The sequence below is a fragment of the Dasypus novemcinctus genome, chromosome 2 (assembly GCF_030445035.2).
Source record: "Dasypus novemcinctus isolate mDasNov1 chromosome 2, mDasNov1.1.hap2, whole genome shotgun sequence".
NCBI lineage: Eukaryota > Metazoa > Chordata > Mammalia > Cingulata > Dasypodidae > Dasypus > Dasypus novemcinctus.
The window spans coordinates 142,489,431-142,508,187 of NC_080674.1; the positions used below are offsets into that span (position 1 = coordinate 142,489,431).

At 37.8% G+C, this 18,757-nt stretch overlaps 1 protein-coding gene across 1 annotated transcript in view; it reads left to right on the forward strand.

Annotated features, from left to right (window-relative positions):
* The first annotated feature begins 312 nt into the window (after nt 1-312).
* CATSPER3 (cation channel sperm associated 3) overlaps nt 313-18,757 on the forward strand; it is a 38,244-nt gene continuing 19,799 nt past the window's right edge. The window contains exons 1-2 of the mRNA XM_058279062.2: nt 313-741; nt 2,216-2,369. Of these exons, the coding sequence (XP_058135045.1) occupies nt 641-741; nt 2,216-2,369 (255 nt within the window). The 5' untranslated portion in view covers nt 313-640. The remainder of the gene's footprint in view (nt 742-2,215; nt 2,370-18,757) is intronic.

Here is an 18,757-nt window from a genome sequence, read left to right on the forward strand (position 1 = left end):
TTTAACCTCTCATCTCAGGATGTCTGGTCTGTCCACCAGATGATATGGAGCATTTCAGGTAGGCTCTGAATAAGCTTGTCACCTCTGATTTTCTGTTGCTTTCCACTTGCTCAGCTGGAGTTCCATTCCCAGACTCTTCGCACCTAGGTGTCTTCCTCAGTGACTTCAGAAACAAATTCAGCTGTGGTTGACCGTGCTGATACAGTACACAAGAACAAGTTGGCTCCTTTGTTGCTTTCAGGGGGCCACCTTTCCCAACTCCTCTCAACATTGTAAAAGAACCTTTACATTTTTAATCTTCCTCTCTTTATTTCCCCTAACTGGGCTTTGGTGCTGTAAGATTGAAGGCATGCTGTTGGGGTTCCTGGAGATGGAAGCCCAAAGCTCCACGTTTGCTGGCTGCTAATAACCCTTTGGCCAAACTGAGATGCTTACCATCTTTCTGGGGGGAGAGGATCTGCTGATGAAACCCTCTGGGGCATACCTCCCACAGGAGTCTGCAGGCTAGTAACACTACTAGAATACCCCCAGAGTGACCTCATAAAGCCAGGATTCCCTTCATGAACCCTTCTCTGCTGCCTCGTAAGCATAGATTCTCTAAGAATCTCTAAGCAAAGAATAAAAGTTGAGAATTTGGAAAATGTCTCAAACCTTTCATCTGCAGAACCGCTCAAGAATCGTTTCTGGTTCACTGTTTGACACCACATCGAATGTGCTCTTTGTGAAATTCAAGCGCTTTAAGTAAATATCCTCCATCTTCATTACTTGCTAAGAAATGTACAAATGGCAGTGGGGGCAGGGCGTCATTGTCGTCTTAACCTCTTCCCACAGGCTGTCCTCCGCTTCCCAAATTAAGGCACACATCCTTGAAAATCTAGCTTCTCTGATTGGTGAAATTGGTGAGAGTAGAGCCAACGTTTAATATCACGCCTGGCTGGTTAAGTGAACTATTCAGCCATGCTGTTATTTAACCTGTAGACTGAATGACTAGTTTGACTAAATTTTGTCCTTCAGTAGTAACTGTGTTAAATAATTAGAAGACTTTTTTGTGGGGTGGGTGGGTGGTGGTGGTGGTTGTAGATGGTGATAAAAGTATTTGCAATCTATTATTTTTAATATTATGAGAATGGGTTGTTTTTTACATATAATGTAAAAAAGAGTAATACATGCTCAGAAAAATTGGAAAGCACAGATTTATATAAACAGGAGAAAGAATCACCTATAACCTCACCACACACAACATTTTAGCAAGTCTTCTGTGCATCTTTGTACAGTTGAGGTAATTTTGAGTAGAGAAGTTTATATTTTGTTTTGTGTTTTGCTTACCAGTAGATCAGCTAGATCATGACAAATGCATAGATGTATTTTAGTATCTATATAATATTCCATGATATGGATATGCTGTAATTTATTTAACCAGTCCTTTTGTTAGGCTTTTAAATTGTTTCCATGTCCTCACTACTGTGAATAATGCTGGGATGACCATCATGGGCCACAGTAAATATCTATATTTCAGATTGTATTCTCTTGGCATAGACTCCTATAAGAGAAATTACTGGGTCAGAGGATACGGACAGTTTAAGGCTTTTCTGAAGGGTTGTGTCAATTTACCTTGCCCTGCCAGTTTGTGAGAATCCCTCACCCAGTATACTCTTGCCAACATTAAATATTTATATTAGTCTTTGCTAATTTTATATTTGCATCTCCTTGCTTAGTAGTGCAACTGGGTATTTCTTTCATGAATCGGCTGTTTGTGTGCTTGCCTGTTTCCTTTTAGGATGTTCAGTTTTTCATAACTGATATGTTAGCTCGCTATGGGTGATTATTTGGTTATTATCAACTTTTTCCACCAGACTGATAATATTTAGTTTTGCTCACCTTGCATCTCTAGTACCTACTGTATTGTCTGGTACATAGTAATCACTCCAATAAACATTTTTTTTGGATGCTCTTTTTTCCCTGGAGAAGGAGTGGTGACCATTCCTTTTCAGAGGTCCAGGAAGAGGGAAATGAGCAATGGAGTGGGGACAAGCAATTGATAATCCCCATATTTCAGCGGTCATTCAGTCAGCATTTCATTGCTATTTGAAAGTATATGTTAATTTATATTCACAGAAGGGGAAAGCAAACCCCAGTCCCTACAAAAAGGGGTGTATTGTTTGGTGATCTAGCTCTGAGTTAAGATAACTGTACCTCTCATTCAACTTTTTGACAGGAGGAAAGATACTCAATGTCGAGCATTTGTGAAGAGAGTCACAAGGAGTCACCTCTTTAAGATAATTATGATCAGCACGGTCTCAATGAATGCCTTTTTTGTGGTCTTGTGGACCAATTATAAAATAAGATTTCGTTTGTTCAGACTTTTCGAGGTAAGCAGACAAAATGGACTCATCTTCTTTTGTTTCACATCTTTATTTCTGAAAATGTAAGAGTTTTAAAGCATTTTGTTTCAAGGAAATTTTCTGTAGAAAAATTTTAAGGACCTTCAAAATATACTTTCCAGTTTGACAAGATGGCAGCAGTAGCAGTGGTGATAGACTTTTTAATTACCTGAATCCGTTCTTAAAAACAGAGCAACAAGATAGTGAACCCCAAATCCATGGGCAACACTTTCAACAAAATGTTAACAAGGTATCCTCACTAAGAGCCACAAGAACTGCATGGTATTTTTGTCTATATGGGAAGAAGCAAAGGGAAGCCAATAAATGTTCACTGAAAGGTCTAATGAGCTGACATGAGATCAGGAAGGGTATTGCCTAATCCAATACTGGGTGAGTGCAAAAGGTTCTGAAGGGGCTAGATCATTCCAGACGCTATGAATGTTTCACACTGATCAGCCAGGGCCACATTCAAGGAAAAGAACCCTTTATTTAGGAGAAATACTGGAAGGAGAATAAAAATTGAGCAGTTTAGAGACATAGAGATGAAGGAAGAGAAGGTCCAGATAAAATTGGAGAAGGGGAACAAAGCCAGGATATCTCAAAAAGCAGGCTATCATATTTTTTAAACACAACATGAAAACAACAGAAGAGGGAGCTCTATGAATTAGAACAACCCCTACTTCTAAAAGTTTATGCATAACTTAATTTCACATAAAAGAGGGCAATAGAAAAGGATTGAGGTAAAATTCCATACACAATAAGAAAAACAAAGAATAAGATGAAGAATAATATTCCTTTAGGTAATGAAAGCCCAAAGACAGGCCTATAAGAGAGATAAAAACTATAATTTAAAAAGGTAATATTGAAGAAAATGATACAAGATATGAAAGAACTGATGTGAGGTAACAAAACTCGGGAAAAAGAATTAGAAATAAAAGAAAAATCATTTTAAAAATGAAAAGTAAATTATACTAAGAACAACAAAGCAATGGATAATAACTTAAGAAAAATAGCAAAATGGAGGAAATTTTAAAAAAATACAGGATAAGGATACAAGAGACAATGATGGACATTAAAGATGGGGGGGGAAGTCATCCAACACAAAAGTAATAAGAGTCTCTGATTTTAAAATAAAGACAAAAATAAAGCAAAGGAACAGAAAAAAAAAAAAACAACAACACTGAAAACTATAATCCAAGAAGTTACCTAAAATAAGAGATTTGAGACTATCTGTTGAAATAGAACACATTATATACCTAAGAATATGGACTCAGACAAGCAACACCAAAACATATTCTAGTAAAATTATTAGACTTTAAAGAAAGAAGGGGTGGAGGAAATGGTAAGCATCTAGCCAAAGTGGCTTATCAGAAAAAATTAGATTATCATCAGTCTTTTGTTTTTTAAAGACCAATAACTGTAGTGGATATAGATAAAAAAATCTTCATCAAACTACTAACAAATCTAAAGTACAATGTTAAAAATTGGTAACATCATAACCAAATGGAGTTTATTTTCAGATATGCTAGTTAGTTTAACATTTGAATCAAATAAATCCAGGATATTAAGAGATTAAAGAGGAACAACAATATTAGTCTAACCCATAAATGCAGGAAAAATTTTGGCAAAATTCAACAAAATTTAGCTAATCAGGCTAAAAATTTCTAGCAAACTAGAAATAAGAGACAATTTCCTAAAGGATGGCTACCCTATCAGACTTTTCTACAATAATGCTTTATGCTTAAAGAAAATGGAGTAACATAATAAAGATATTTCAGGCAAGTAAAATGAGAACCAAGGATCTAGATCCAGGAAAGCTTATTTTCAAGTGTGAAGGGCACAAACTATTTTGAATATTCGAAAACATCGGGAATATTGCTCTCATGAGCTCCTCCTGAGGAATCTACTAAATAAATTTCAGCCAACCAAAATGACTGGAGAAACATCGGTGCTAGAACTGGCAGTGAACATTAAAAACATAGTTATTTGTAGAACCAAGACTAATTGTGAGTTTAAAAGAAGAGAATATAGCATATAATGAATATATTCTCTGAAAATGAAGATATGGTATGACTATTTAAAAGTGGAAATGGGAAACAGACTTCACATCATTACAGAAAACACAATAAATTTGGAGGAAAAGAAGTATTTTTAAGAACAAAAAGGGGGGGGGGGGAGATAATGGGAAGAACCACTGCAAAAAATTTTAAACATTTTCTTTTTTTCCCCCCCATGATCTCTTTATTATTTTTTAACTGTTACATTAAAAAAATATAAGAGGTTCCCATATACTCCCAACCCCCCTCACCCCACTCCTCCCATATCAACAACCCCCCCACCACCGCAGCACACTCATTGCACTTGGTGGACACACTGGAGCACCGCTGCACCACATGGATAACAGTCCACATTGTAGTTTACACTCTTCCCCAGTCCACCCAGTGGGTTATGCAAGGATATATAATGTCCAGCATCTGCCCTGCAACATCATTCAGGACAACTCCAAGTCCCAAAAATGCCACCACGTCACATCTCTTCTTCCCTCTCCCTAATCAGATTTGTGGTGTTACTGTTAGCAGTGTTATTTTGAGATGTAATACAGAATAAAGCAAAAAAGTAATTATGGGATAGTTAAATTCTGCCAACCTCTGTGTCCTTGAGAATCAGAATACTCAAGAGATCCAGATATAGTACAGAAGAGGTTAAGTGAAAACCCTGTAGCTCTGCATTTGAATTGGAAATACAAATTCTTGAGGTAGTTCATCTTTTGTCTGTTGAAAGACCTAGAACATTGACCAGTGCAGTAGCAATTATGAATCCCTAATGCCCAGAATTTTGTGTTGAAATACCATTTCTCAGTGAAAGAAACTAGAGTTTCTTAGAAAATGGCTGATTCCAGGTCTAGAGCAGGAAATATTCAAGATGAACCAAGAATATCTTGTCATATATATAGCAATGAAGCTACCAAAAGACTACTGGTTTCATGTCAAAAGGACTCAGGAAACAATACTTAAAGATGCTCCTGCTAGCCAAAGATGGGATATTTTGAGCTTCAATAAGGGTAATGATTACAATGAATTGAAACTCATCAAATATCTTCATTTAAGATTTTAAAAAAAATTTCTCTCTCCTTCCCCAACCCCCAGTTGTCTGCTTTGCTCTCTGTGTCCATTCGCTGTGTGTTCCTCTGTGACAGCTTCTATCCTTATCAGCGGCACTGGGAATCTGTGTTTCTTTTTGTTGCGTCATCTTGTTGTGTCAGCTCTCCATGTGTGCGGTGACATTCTTTGGCAGGCTGCACTTTCTTTTGTGCTCTCCTTTTGTGGCTCTCCTTACGGGTTGTACTCCTTGCGCGTGGGGCTCCCCTACATGGGGGATACCCGTGTGTGGCACGGCACTCCTTGCGCGCATCAGCAGTGCACATGGGCCAGCTCCACACGAGTCAAGGAGGCCCGGGATTTGAACCGCAGACCTCCCATGTGGTAGGCAGATGCCCTATCCATTGGGCCAAACCCGCTTCCCCAATATCTTTAAATCTATGATTTTATAATGATACAAAAATAACCTCAACTGGTCACTTGGATGGTGATAGAGAACTTATCCTTTATCTTAAATTAAGATAAAGATTCAAGAATTCCTAATCTTTCTTATATGAACTATATTGCTGAGTAACCACAAAGTAGAAGAGGGGTATCCTCTCTTTATAGAAGTGTTCATGTTAATAAATGAAAAAGAACTGAGAGAATAGCACCATTTTCAACTACCAATGAATTAATGGACCTAGCCATTAAACATCAATTGCTGCTAATGTCATAAAAAGACTGATGGTATTATATACTTTCCTTGAAAGCAGAGCACCTATTATATTGCCAAGGAGATCAAACCTAAATTATATCAAGCCTTTGACCCGATCTGCCTACTTGCAGGCAATACAGAAGAACATGCTGAGCTGCACCATTAATGTGCAGTCAGCAAAATCCAGACAGGGAAACTCTACAGGTCAAACCATCTGGATTCTTCAACAGATAAATTACAAGGAAAGAAAAAAAGAAATGGTAGACTTAAAAGACATATCAAATAAAAAAAATATTTTTTAATGGCCAAGACTAAACTATTAGTCCTAGGGTTATATACACTGGTTTTTATAAAGAAATGCAAGGATGCAATTACAGAAAAATCAAATCAAGATAGTTGTTAATTTTGGGGGAGGGAGTTGTGATTGGGAAGGGGTACATGAAAGGTCTTCTTGGGTAGCTGGCAATGTTCTACTTCATAATCTAGGTGGTAGTTTCAAGGGTGTTGCTTGTAATAATTCAGCTATATATTTCATGTGGTTCCGTATCTGTATTATTTTATAATAAAAAGCTAAATATGCTCTATTTATTTTTATGGTGAACAAGATTTTCCTTCTTGGTGGTGATAAGGTTTAGTATCAGCATAATGTGTTACAGAGGTGGTGGAATACCCCCAATCAATGTCTGCGATGTGTGTGGAGGGGACTAAGTAATCCACTTGACATCACTTCTGTGAACATGTTGTTATGGGTGTTCCACAGAGTTTGGTCATGGCCTATAGGACATCATATTAGGGATAGAATTCAGTGGGAGTCAAGGAGAAAGAAGAGTTGAAGAACTTGGATCCTCAGAGTGCCTTTCACAGATCATATGAGTCACTAAGCATGCTTCGGTAGGGACCCTAGTTTGCAAGCCTGGGGGAAATTCTATGCTAGGAAAGAATGCAGACTTGGGCATCATATAGATTTAGGTTCAAGCCCTAGCTCTCCTACCTTCTTACTAGCTGTAAGAATTGGGAAAGTTAGTTAACCTCTTTGTGGTTCAGCTGTAACATTAGTAAAATGTTAATAATCACCATACAGGATGGCCATTGAAAATAGCACATATGAAAGTACCTAGTTGACTGTGAAACTGTGGGAAATTATTAGCACTCTTGGAGATCCCCTTGAAGGTACTGGGGAAGACCTGAGACAGCCTGGGAAGACCCATCACCTCTGGCTAACCTTATAGCTCTGTGCAAGCAGAAAATGAAGGATAAGGCAGAGTTGTAAATTTCCAGAGCATTGGACACATGCCCTGATGCACAAACAGAACCTCTAGGTAAAGAGTGGGAGATTTATTGATTCCAGGCATTTAAGGAAATCTCTGTCCAACCATTAGCTGCGCATTAAGCTAACTGTGCAGAGACTTCAGTGACCACACATGACAGAGTATACAACTTTATAGAATTAATTCAGAAAAATCACTAAACAGCAGCAACAAACCATGGACGAGTTTGATTTCCAGAGTTGCCACATTGTATTATTTTTAAAAATTATTTTTTATTTTTTAAAAAGATACTTAGATTACATAAATATTACATAAAAATAGAGGGGATTCCCATATGCTCGCTCCCTACATCTCCAACATTTTTCCACATTAACATCCTTCATTAGTGTGGTACATTTGTTAAAATTGATGAACACATTTTGGAGCATTGCCACTAAGCTTGGATTATAGTTACATTGTAGTTTACACTCTCTCCTGCACAATTTTGTAGGTTATGGCAAGATATATAATTGTATCTGTCATTGCAATGTCATTCAGGACAAATCCCAAGTCCTGAAAATGTATCCCCCATCACTGACACCCTGCACCAATGATCCTCCCTGTCATAGTTGTAACCCTACTGTGATCCAAAACTTCTTCAAAAATGAAGCCAACAAAATAACCAAATACAATTAATAAGAAAATGAAATGATAGTTATAAAAATAAGAAATGAAGTATAAAAAATAAAAAAATGGAATAATAAAAAATAATGAAAAAATATTAAATTTTTTAAACATTGTTTTTCATCACTGTAAGATCTGTTGTCTTGTATGTACAGTGACATTTTCTTCCATTTATTCCCCCAGTTTCTTACTTTTTTCATTTTGCCTTCAAAGAAGTTTTAGTTTACAGAAAAGTCACATACAGAATATAGGGGATTCCAATATACCCAGCATCCTCCCCGCTCTCCCCTTTCCCCTATTAATAACATTTTATATGTGAATGGTTCATTTGTTACAATTAATGTACAAATATTGAAACAGCTACTAACCATCATCAATGGTTTACATTTTGGCCCATACACTTTTATACATTTTGATGAAATTTAATACTTCCTGTATCCATCATTGCAAAATCATGTAAACACTTCCCTTGCCCCCCCCCAAATGCCCCATGTTCCATCTATTCTATTCCTCCCTTTCCCTCCTCTCCATTATATTACTTAAAATGTCCAATTTTCAACAAAAATATTTACAAGGCATACAAAGAAACAGAAATATATGGCCCACACCCAAGAAAGAAAGGAATCAATAGAAACGATATCTGAGGAAGCCCATATATTGGGCTTATATAACAAATATTTGAAATCAGCTATTATAGATATATTTTTTTAAAGAAAGGGAAACCATATCTAAAGAACTAAAGGGAAGTATGAGAATGATGTCTCACTAACTAGAGATTATAAATAAAGAGGAATTAATATAAAGAACTAGGGAAATGGATGTGGCTTAACCAACTGGGCTCCCATCTACCATATAGGAGATTCAGGGTTCGATGTGCAGGGCCTCCTGGTGAGGGCAAACTGGCCCACGCGGTGAGCTGGCCCATGTGGGAATGCAGCCCCACAAAGGAGTACCGCCCTGCATGGGAATGCTGCCCAGCACGGAAAGCTGCCCTGCACAGGAGTGCAGGCTGGTGCTGAGAGCTGGTGCAGCAAGATTATACAAGAGACACAGAAGAGGGAAAATAGGAAGACATAGCAGAACAGGGAGTTGAGGTAGCACAAGAGTCTAATTGCCTCTCTTCCACTCTGGAAGGTCCCAGGATCAGTTCCTGGAGCCACCTAATGAGAATACAAGCAGACACAGAAGAACACACAGTGAATGGACACAGAGAGCAGACAATAGGGGGATTGAAATAAATAAAATAAAACTTAAAAAAAAAAAAAAAAAGAACCAAATAGAAATTCTGGAGTTGAAAAGTACAATAACTGAAATGAAAATTCACCAGAGAATCTCATCAGCAGATTTGAGCTGATGGAAGAAACAATTGATAAACTTGAATATAGGTCAGTTGAGATTCTCCAACTGAGGAACTGAAAGAATAAAAAGAATGAATATAAATGGACAGAGACCTGTGGGACACCATCAGGCACACCAGCACACTATGTAATAGGAGTCCCAGAAGAAGAAAGAGACAAGGGGCAGAAAGTATATATGAAGACATAATAGCTGAAAACTTCCCAAATTTCATGAAAAACTTTAATCTGGATTTCCTAGAATATAAACAAATTCCAAGTGGGATAAACTCATATCCAGACATATCCTGCACACCTCAATCAAACTGTAGCAAGACAAACACAAAGTATTTTGAGAGGAGCAATAGAGAAGTGATTATATGTACAAAAGATCCTCAGTAAGATTAATAGATTACTTCTCATCAGAAAGGTAGTGGGATGTTATATTCAAAGAGCTGAAAGAAAAAGACCATCAACTAAGAATTCTATATCCAGAAAAACTACCCTTCAATATTGAAGGAAAGAATGTAAAATGGTGTAGCTGCTGTGGAAAAGTTTGGTGATTTCTCAAAAAAGTTAAACATAGAATTAATTACCATGTCACTTGATAATTCTACTTCTAGGCATATACCCCAAAGAATTGAAAATAGACTCAAACAGATTCTTGTAAACCACTGTTTGTATCAGCATTATTCATAAGAGCCGAAAGATGGAAACAAATGAATGGATAAGCAAAATGTGGTTTAAAAGTATAATGGACTATTATTCAGCTGTAAAAAGGAAGGCAGTTCTGTTAGGTGCTTCAACATGGATGAACCTTGAAAACATACTAAGTGAAATAAGCCAGACACAAAAGGACAGATACTGTATGATTCAACTTGAATGAAATGTCTAGAATAAGAAAATAAATGAGACAAAAGTAGATTAGATGTTACCAGGAGCTAAGGGGAGAGGGAAATGAGGAATTATTGCTTAATAGGTACAGAGTTTCTATTTGTGGTGATGAAAAAGTTTTGATAATGGATGGTGAACATTGTGAACTTAGTTCATTAATACCACTGAATTATATCAAATTATACCAAAAAAGGTTACAATCAGAAATTTTATATATGTAAGTTACCATAATAAAATTAAAAAAACTGAAGGAAAGCCAGTAAGCACATGTAAAGATGCTCAACATCATTAGTCATTAGGGATATGAAATCTAAAACCACAATGAGTTACCATGTCACATCCACTAGAATGGCTATTTAAAAGACAAACAAACACAATGAGGATGTGGAGAAATTGGAACTTGATGTATTGCTGGTGGGAATGTAAAATGGTGCAGCCACTGTGGAAGCAGTTTGGCAGTTCCTCAAAAACTTAATCAGAGATTTACCATATGATCTGGCAATTCCACTCCACAGTATATACCCTCAAAGAATTGAAAATAGGAACTCAAATAGATACTTGTCCACCAATGTTTGTAGCAGTATTATTCACAATAGCTAAAAGGTGGAAGAAAACCCAAGGGTCCATCTAAAGATGAATAGATGAAAAAAAAAACAACTGGTATACATATAATGGAATATTATTCAGTAGTAAACAGGAATAAGGGGGGAGCGGATGTAGCTCAAGCAGTTGAGTGCAGACATGGGAGGTTCTCGATTTGGTTCCTGGTGCCTCCTAAAAACACAAAAACAAACAACAAGCAAAACAAATGAAAAAACCAATTCAGGGAAGCCAATATGGCTCAGTGTTGAGCACTGGTTTTGCACATACAAGATCTTGGGTTCAATCCCTGAAGCCCAGTGTCTTAAAAAAAAGGGAATAAGGTTCTTAACAGTTGCTGCAACAAGGGTGAACCTGGAAAACCTTAGCCAAATGAAATAAGCCGGACATGATTCTACTTACATGAAATATCTGGAATGAGCAAATTCATAGAGAAAGAATATTAGACATTAACAGGAGCCATGGACAGGAGGGAATGGGGAGTTATTGCTTAATGGGTACAAAATTTGTTTGTGGAGATGAAAAAGTTTTGTTAATGTATGATGATGATTACAGTACAACATTGTAAATGTAATAAATGACACAGACTTGTACACTTAAAAATGGTTAAAATGGCCAATTATCAATCAAATTCATATGGAAGGGCAAGGGGTTGCAAATAGCCAAAAACGTTTGAAAAAGAAAAAGTTGGAGAATATGCACTTCCTTATTATAAAACTTACTACAAAACTACAGTAATAAAAAGTGCAAGGTACAAGTACAGACATGGAGACCAATGGAATGGAATTGAGAGTTCAGAAATAAACCCTCACATCTGTGGCCAATTAATTTTTAAATTTTTTTCTTTAGGAGGCACCAGGATCTGAACCTGGGACCTCCCATGTGGGAGGCAGGCACTCAACTGCTTGAGCCACATCCACTCCTTGCTCATTTTTTTTGTTTTTGCTCATTGTCTGCTCATTGTTTTTGCTTGATGTCTGCTTGTTGTTTGTTTTCTTTAGGAGGCACCAGGAACCAAACCTGGGACCTCCCACATGGAGGCAGACACTCAACTGCTTGAGCCACGCCACTCCTGACAAATGATTTTTCACAAGGGTGCTAAGTCCACCCAATGGGGAATTTCTTCAACAAATGGTGCTGGGAAATCTGGCTATCCACATGCAAAAAAAAAAAAAAAAGAAGGTGGAGTCTTTCCTCACACCATATCCAATAAGTAACTAAAAATGGACCAAAGATCTTAATAGAAGACCACAAATTATAAAACTCCTAGAAGAAAGCTTAGGAAAACCTCTTCAGGACCTTGTGTATCCAATGGAGTCTTAGATTTCACAACCAAAGCATAAGCAACAAAAGAAAAAACTAGGTAAATGAGAGTTCATCAAAATCAAAAATTTTTCTGCATCAAAGGACTTTATCAAGAGAGTGAAAGACAGCCAACAGAACAGAAGAAAATATTTGGAAATCATATCTCTGGTAAGAGTTTAATATCCAGAATATATAAAGAACTCCTACAACTTAACAATAAAAATATAAATACCCCAATGAAAAATGGGAAAAAAGACTTGAACAGACTTTTCTCTAAAGAGATATACAAATGGCCAATAAGCTTATGAAAGGATGCTGACATCATTAGCCATTATAGAAATAGAAATCAAAACCACAACCAGATAGCATTTCACAATCCATTAGAACAAGTGTTGGAGAGATTGTGGAGAAATAGGAACCTTCATACGTTTTTGGTAGGAATGTGGAAAACAGTTTGGGGTTCTTTAAAAGTTAAACATATTACTACCATATGACCTGGCAATCCCAATTCTCAGTATATACCCAAAAGAATTGAAAGCAGGGACTTGGACAGATATTTATACACCAAAATTCATAGAAACATCATTCACAATAAATGAAAGGTGGAAGCAACCTAAATGTCTATTCAGCAGATAAATGGTTAAACAAAATGTGGTATGTACCTACAATGGAATATTATTCAGCCTTGAAAAGAAATGAAGATCTGATAAATGCCACTACATGAATGAACCTTGGAAGACATAGTGTTGAGTGAAATGTCAGTCACAGAAAACAGTAATTTATGAATCAACTTACATAAAGTGGCTAGAATATGAAAATTCATAGAAACATACAGTAGAGTACAAGTTATGGGGGGGAATGCATAATAGGTACAGGGTTTCTATTTGGGGTGATGGGAAAATTTTGTCAGTGGATGGTGTTGGTAGCACAACATTGCAAATGTAATCAGCACCATTGAATTATACCCTTGAAAGAGGTTAAAATGGGAAATTTTATGTTATATATGTTACCACAACTTAACAAAACAAAACAAAAACGTGAACTGTGCAACACAAACAGTGAAACCTAACGTAAACTATGGACTTTAGTTAATAAAATAGTTATAATAATATTGGTACATTAATTGTAACAAATATACCGCACTAATGCCAAATGTTATTAAAAGGAAAAATGGTGTGTGAGTGTGTGTATGGTAACTGTACTTTCTGGATGATTTTTCTGTAAACCCACAATAGCTTTAAAAATAAAAAAGACATGAGACTAAAGAGACAGTGACAAATTAAATTCAACATGTGGGAAGCAGATTTCGCTCACCTGATAGAGCGTCCGCCTACCACATGGGAGATCCAGGGTTCAAACCCAGGGCCTTCTGATCCGTGTAGTGAGCTGGCCCATGCACAGTGCTGATGTGCACAGGGAGTGCCGTGTCACACAGGGGTGTCCCCCACCTAGGGGAGCCCCACGTGCAAGGAGTGCACCCCATAAAGAGAGACACCCCATGTGAAGAAAGTGTAGCCTGCCCAGCAGTGGCACCGCACACATGGAGAGCTGATGCAGCAAGATAACTCAACAAAAAAGAGACACAGTTTCCCAGTGCCACTGAGAAGAATACAAGTGGACACAGAAGAACACACAGCGAATGGACACAGAGCTAACAACTGGCAGGGGGAGGAGGGAAAGAAATATGTGATCCTGGACTGGATTTGATAATGAGGAGGAAAGCTCAAAAGGACATTATTGGGACATATAAAAAGTTGGAATATAGACTGAAAGCTTTCTATCTGTACTTAAGGTGGTTATATAAGTGAATACCTATATTAGTCAGCCAGTGGGATGCTGATGCAAAGTACTGGAACTCTGTTGGCTTTTATAAAGGGTGTTTATTTGGGGTAGAAATTTACAGTCAGAAGGCCCTAAAGAGTCCAACTCAAGGGAATGGACTTGGTCCAGTGGTTAGGGCATCCTTCTACCACATGGGAGGTCCGCGGTTCAAATCCCGGGCCTCCTTGACCCATGTGGAGCTGGCCCATGCGCAGTGCTGATGTGCGCAAGGAGTGCCCTGCCATGCAGGGGTGCCCCCACGTAGGGGAGCCCCATGCACAAGGAGTGCACCCCATAAGGAGAGCCACACAGTACGAAAGAAAGTGCAGCCTGCCCGAGAATGGTGCCTCCCACACGGAGAGCTGACACAACAAGATGATGCAACAAAAAAAGAAACACAGATTCCCGTGCTGCTGACAACAACAGAAACGGACAAAGAAGAACATGCAGCAAATAGACACAGAGAACAGACAACTGGGGCGGGGCGGGGTGGGGGGAAGGGGAGAGAAATTAAAAAATAAAAAGAGTCCAACTCAAAGTACCATAAGAAGTACTTTTTCATCCAAAGTCTGTTGCCATGTGTTGTTGCAAGATGGTGGGTGACATCTGAGAGGGTTCAGCCTCCCTCTTCCCTCTTAAGGCTCCAGTCCAGCTTCCTTCTAGCTCAGCTGTAGGAGGGTATAAAACTCTTCTCTTCCTGGGCTCAGCTGCTCTGGTTTCTTGACAAGGTCAGCTGTAAACTATCACGCAAATGGCTCAACTCTCCCCAGGGCTCCAGCATCAAAACCAAGTTCTCCCTTTTGCTGTCTTTTTCCGTGTGTCAGCTTTTGTGTGAGTCTGTTTTATCAGCCCATCAAGGAGGTGGGGACTCAACACTGCAAGCCCTGATGACATGGTGGAATTAAAGCTCTAATCTTAACATAATTTAAAAAGTCATCTCAGCTGAATCTAATAAAATCAAAGGGTATCGCACCCAGAGAAACAGACCAGTTTACAGACATAATCAAATATCCTTTTTTTTTTTTTTAAAAAAAGAATAAGACCCTTGTTCTTAGTAAATGTTCATGGGAGTATTAAGTGTTCAAGGAGCATGATGTATAACTTACTCTCAAACCTTTAGAAGATGAATAGATGGGTAGATAAATAGGTAGGCAGGTAGGTAGGTAGGTAGATATGGCAATTGTGACAAAATGTTAAAAGTTGGTAAAACTAGGTATTTGGGTGGGAGGTACTTGGAGTTCTCTGTATTGGGTTGGTATTATTTTTGCAACTGTCCTATAAGTTTGAAAGTATTTCAAATAAAAATTTTTTAAAAAAATTAGGTGAGGAAATGGATGTGTCTCAAGCAATTGAGCTCCCACCTGCCATGTGGGAGGTACCAGGTTTAGTTCCCAGTACCTCTTAAAGAAGACGAGCAAGACAGTGAGCTGACGTGATAGGCTGGTGCAGTAAGCTGACACAAGATGACGCAACAAGAGACACAGGAGGAAAACATAATGAGAGACAAAACAAAGCAGGGAGCGGAGATGGCTCAAGTAATTAGGTGCCTCCTTCCTACACGGGAGGTCCCAGTTCAGTTCCTGGTGCTTCCTAAAAAGAAGATCAGCACACAACAAAACAGCCACAGCAAATGCAAGCAACAAGGGGGTGGGGAGAAATAAATAAATAAAATATATCTTTAAAAAAATCAAGTGACATTAAGATATTCCCAGATAAATGAATGCTGAGGGAGTTTGCCTCTAGTAGACCTACCTTATAAGGCATAACAAAGGGAATCCTTCAGGAGTAAATGAAAGAACATGACAGTAACTGGAAGCCATACAAAGTAAAGGTGAGTAGATAGGTAAATACAAAAACCAATATTGGGTGTAGATGTGGCTCAAGCAATTGGGCGCCTGGTTCTTGGTTTGGTTCCCAGTGCCTCCTGAGGAAGACAAGTAGACAATGAGCAGATAGACAAGGGAGCCATCTCAGGGAGGGGGGAATTAAAAAAACCTTTAAAGCCAATATTATTGTATTTTTTACTTACAACACTTTTCCCTCCTATATTACTTAAAAGACTAATGCGCAAAACAAGTACAGATCTATATTAGTGGGAATATATTACATAAGGATATAATTTTTTGAGGAAAAAATGGTCTTTATTTGAATGTGACATTATTGCCCATATATAAAATCCAACTAAATCTATAAAAAAGCTACTAGAAACATCAAATGATTTCACACTTTGTCTGATACATGATCAACATAAAAATCAATTTTATTTCTGTTTCCTGGGAATACACAATCAAAAGTTGAAATAGGGAAGTGGATTCGGCTCAACAGATAGAGCATCTGCCTACTACATGGGAGGTTCAGGGTTCAAACCCAGGGCCTCCTGACCGCTGTGGTGAACTGGCCCATGCACAGTGCTGATGCGCACAAGGGAGTGCCCTGCCATGCAGGGGTGTCCCCATGTAGGGGAGACCCCCGTGCAAGGAATGTGCCCTGTAAGGAGAGCCGCCCCTGCTTGAAAAAAGTGCAGCCCGCCCAGGAGTGGCACTGCACACACACAGAGCTGACGCAGCAAGACGACGCAACAAAAAGACACAGATTCCCGGTGCCACTGACAAGAATGTAAGTGGACACAGAAGAACACACAGTGAATGGACACAGAGAGCAGGCAACTGGAGGTGGGGAGGGGGGAGAAATAAAAGATAAATCTTAAAAAAAAGAAGTTGAACTAAAAACTAATCCTTACAATAGCATTGAAAATATGTGATATGTGTGGATAAATCTGACAGAATATGTGAAAGGCATGTGCATAGAAAATATAAAATAGTACTAAGAGAAATTTTAATATACCTAAGTAAATAGATACCTTCTTCATGGGTCAGAAGACTGAATATTAAGATGTAAATTCTCCTAAATCTCAATCAAAATCCTGGCAGCCACTTTTTTATAGAAATTGCCAAACTCATTCTAAAATTTTTATTAAAACAAAAGAATCTAAAACAGCCAAAACTAATTGGAAGAAGAATAAAGTTGGATGAGTAACATAACTGATTTCATGATTATTATAAAGCTACAGTATTAAAGACAGTGTGGTCTTGACATCACATATATAGAGAAATAGACCTACACATATTTAAAAAACTGATTTTCAACAAAAGTGAAAAAGCAATTCAGTGGAGAAAGGATAGTCTCTTGAACAAATGGTACTGGAATCATTAATCATGTATATGTCAAGAAAATGAACTTCGACCCTTACCTTCTACCATATACAATAATGATAATGGATCACAGACCTAAACATAAAATCCAAAACCATAAAGCTCCTACAAGAAAACAAAAGAGAAATCTATTGTAATTTTGTAAGTTTTAGATATGACACCAGAAGTACAATCCACAAAAGAACAAATTAATAAATTGGACTTCATCATTATTAAAAGCCTTCTGCTTTTTCAAAGACATTACAAAGTGAATGAAAAGGCAAGCCACAACCTGGAAAACTAGGTCTGCAAATCCTATATCCAATAAAGAAGGTATACAAAGAACTCCCAAAACTTAATAATAAGAAAACCAATTGTGGTTTGAAACTGTATGTATCCCAGAAAAGTATGTTTAACAATTTTTTTTTCAACTTTATTTTTAAAGAAGTTTTAGATTACAAAAAAGTTACATAAAAAATGGATTCCCATATACCCCACCCCCTCCCCTGATGAGTGTGCTGCAATGATGGGGGAGGATTGTTGGTGTGGGAGGAGTGGGGTGGGGGATGGGGGTAGACAGGAACCTCATGTTTTTAAAAATGTAACCTTTTTTGTGATGTATGTATCTTCAAAAAAATACAATTTACAAAAATGGTGGGGGTGGGGAGTGGGTTATATGGGAACCTCATGTTTTTTTAATGTAACATTCTATGTGACATATTAACTTTAATAAAAAAAAAGTGTTAATAAAAAAATGGATTCCTATATACCCCACCCCCTCCCCCTCTCACATTTTCCACTATTAAAAAATCTTACAGTAGTGTGGTGCATTTGTTAGTTGATGAATAGATATGAAACATTCATACTAACCATGTCTATAGTTTACATTAAGGTTTACACTTAGCATCATAAAATTTTATAGGTTTTGACTATGTATAGTGGCCTGTATTCATCATTCCAATATCAGGCAGAACAATTCCAATGCTCTAAAAATGCCCTATATTCTACCTATTCCTCCCTCTCTCTCCAAAGAACCTCTGGGGACCACTATCTTTATATCAATATTACAAGTTCTTCTGTTACTACCATAATAATAAGTCTACTTTGGTCCATGGTTGCATACCCCCTTTATATTTGTTCATTCCTCCATCTTGAGGATTTTGGAATGGTGTTGCCTACTCTGGTACAGATTGGGAGGGGGATTAGATCCTATGGGGCAGATGGAAGGAATTGTTTTGCTTGCAGTTTAGATACACTTTGCTTTTTGGGATGGGGGTTTTTCATTATCATTTTGCTGATTGTCCTGGGTGAGTCTGATGAACTGGAGAGTAGGTGTTGGCTGCAACTCTGCTGAGATTCAGGGCTCAACCAGCATATGAACAGACCAAAGATTTAAGTCTCTGGGACATTTTATGGATATGGTGCTAATTATAGGTTCAAATAAAAGGCATAGAAGAATCATGCATAGGGAAACTATAAATGAGTCTAACTGTTACATTGGGGAA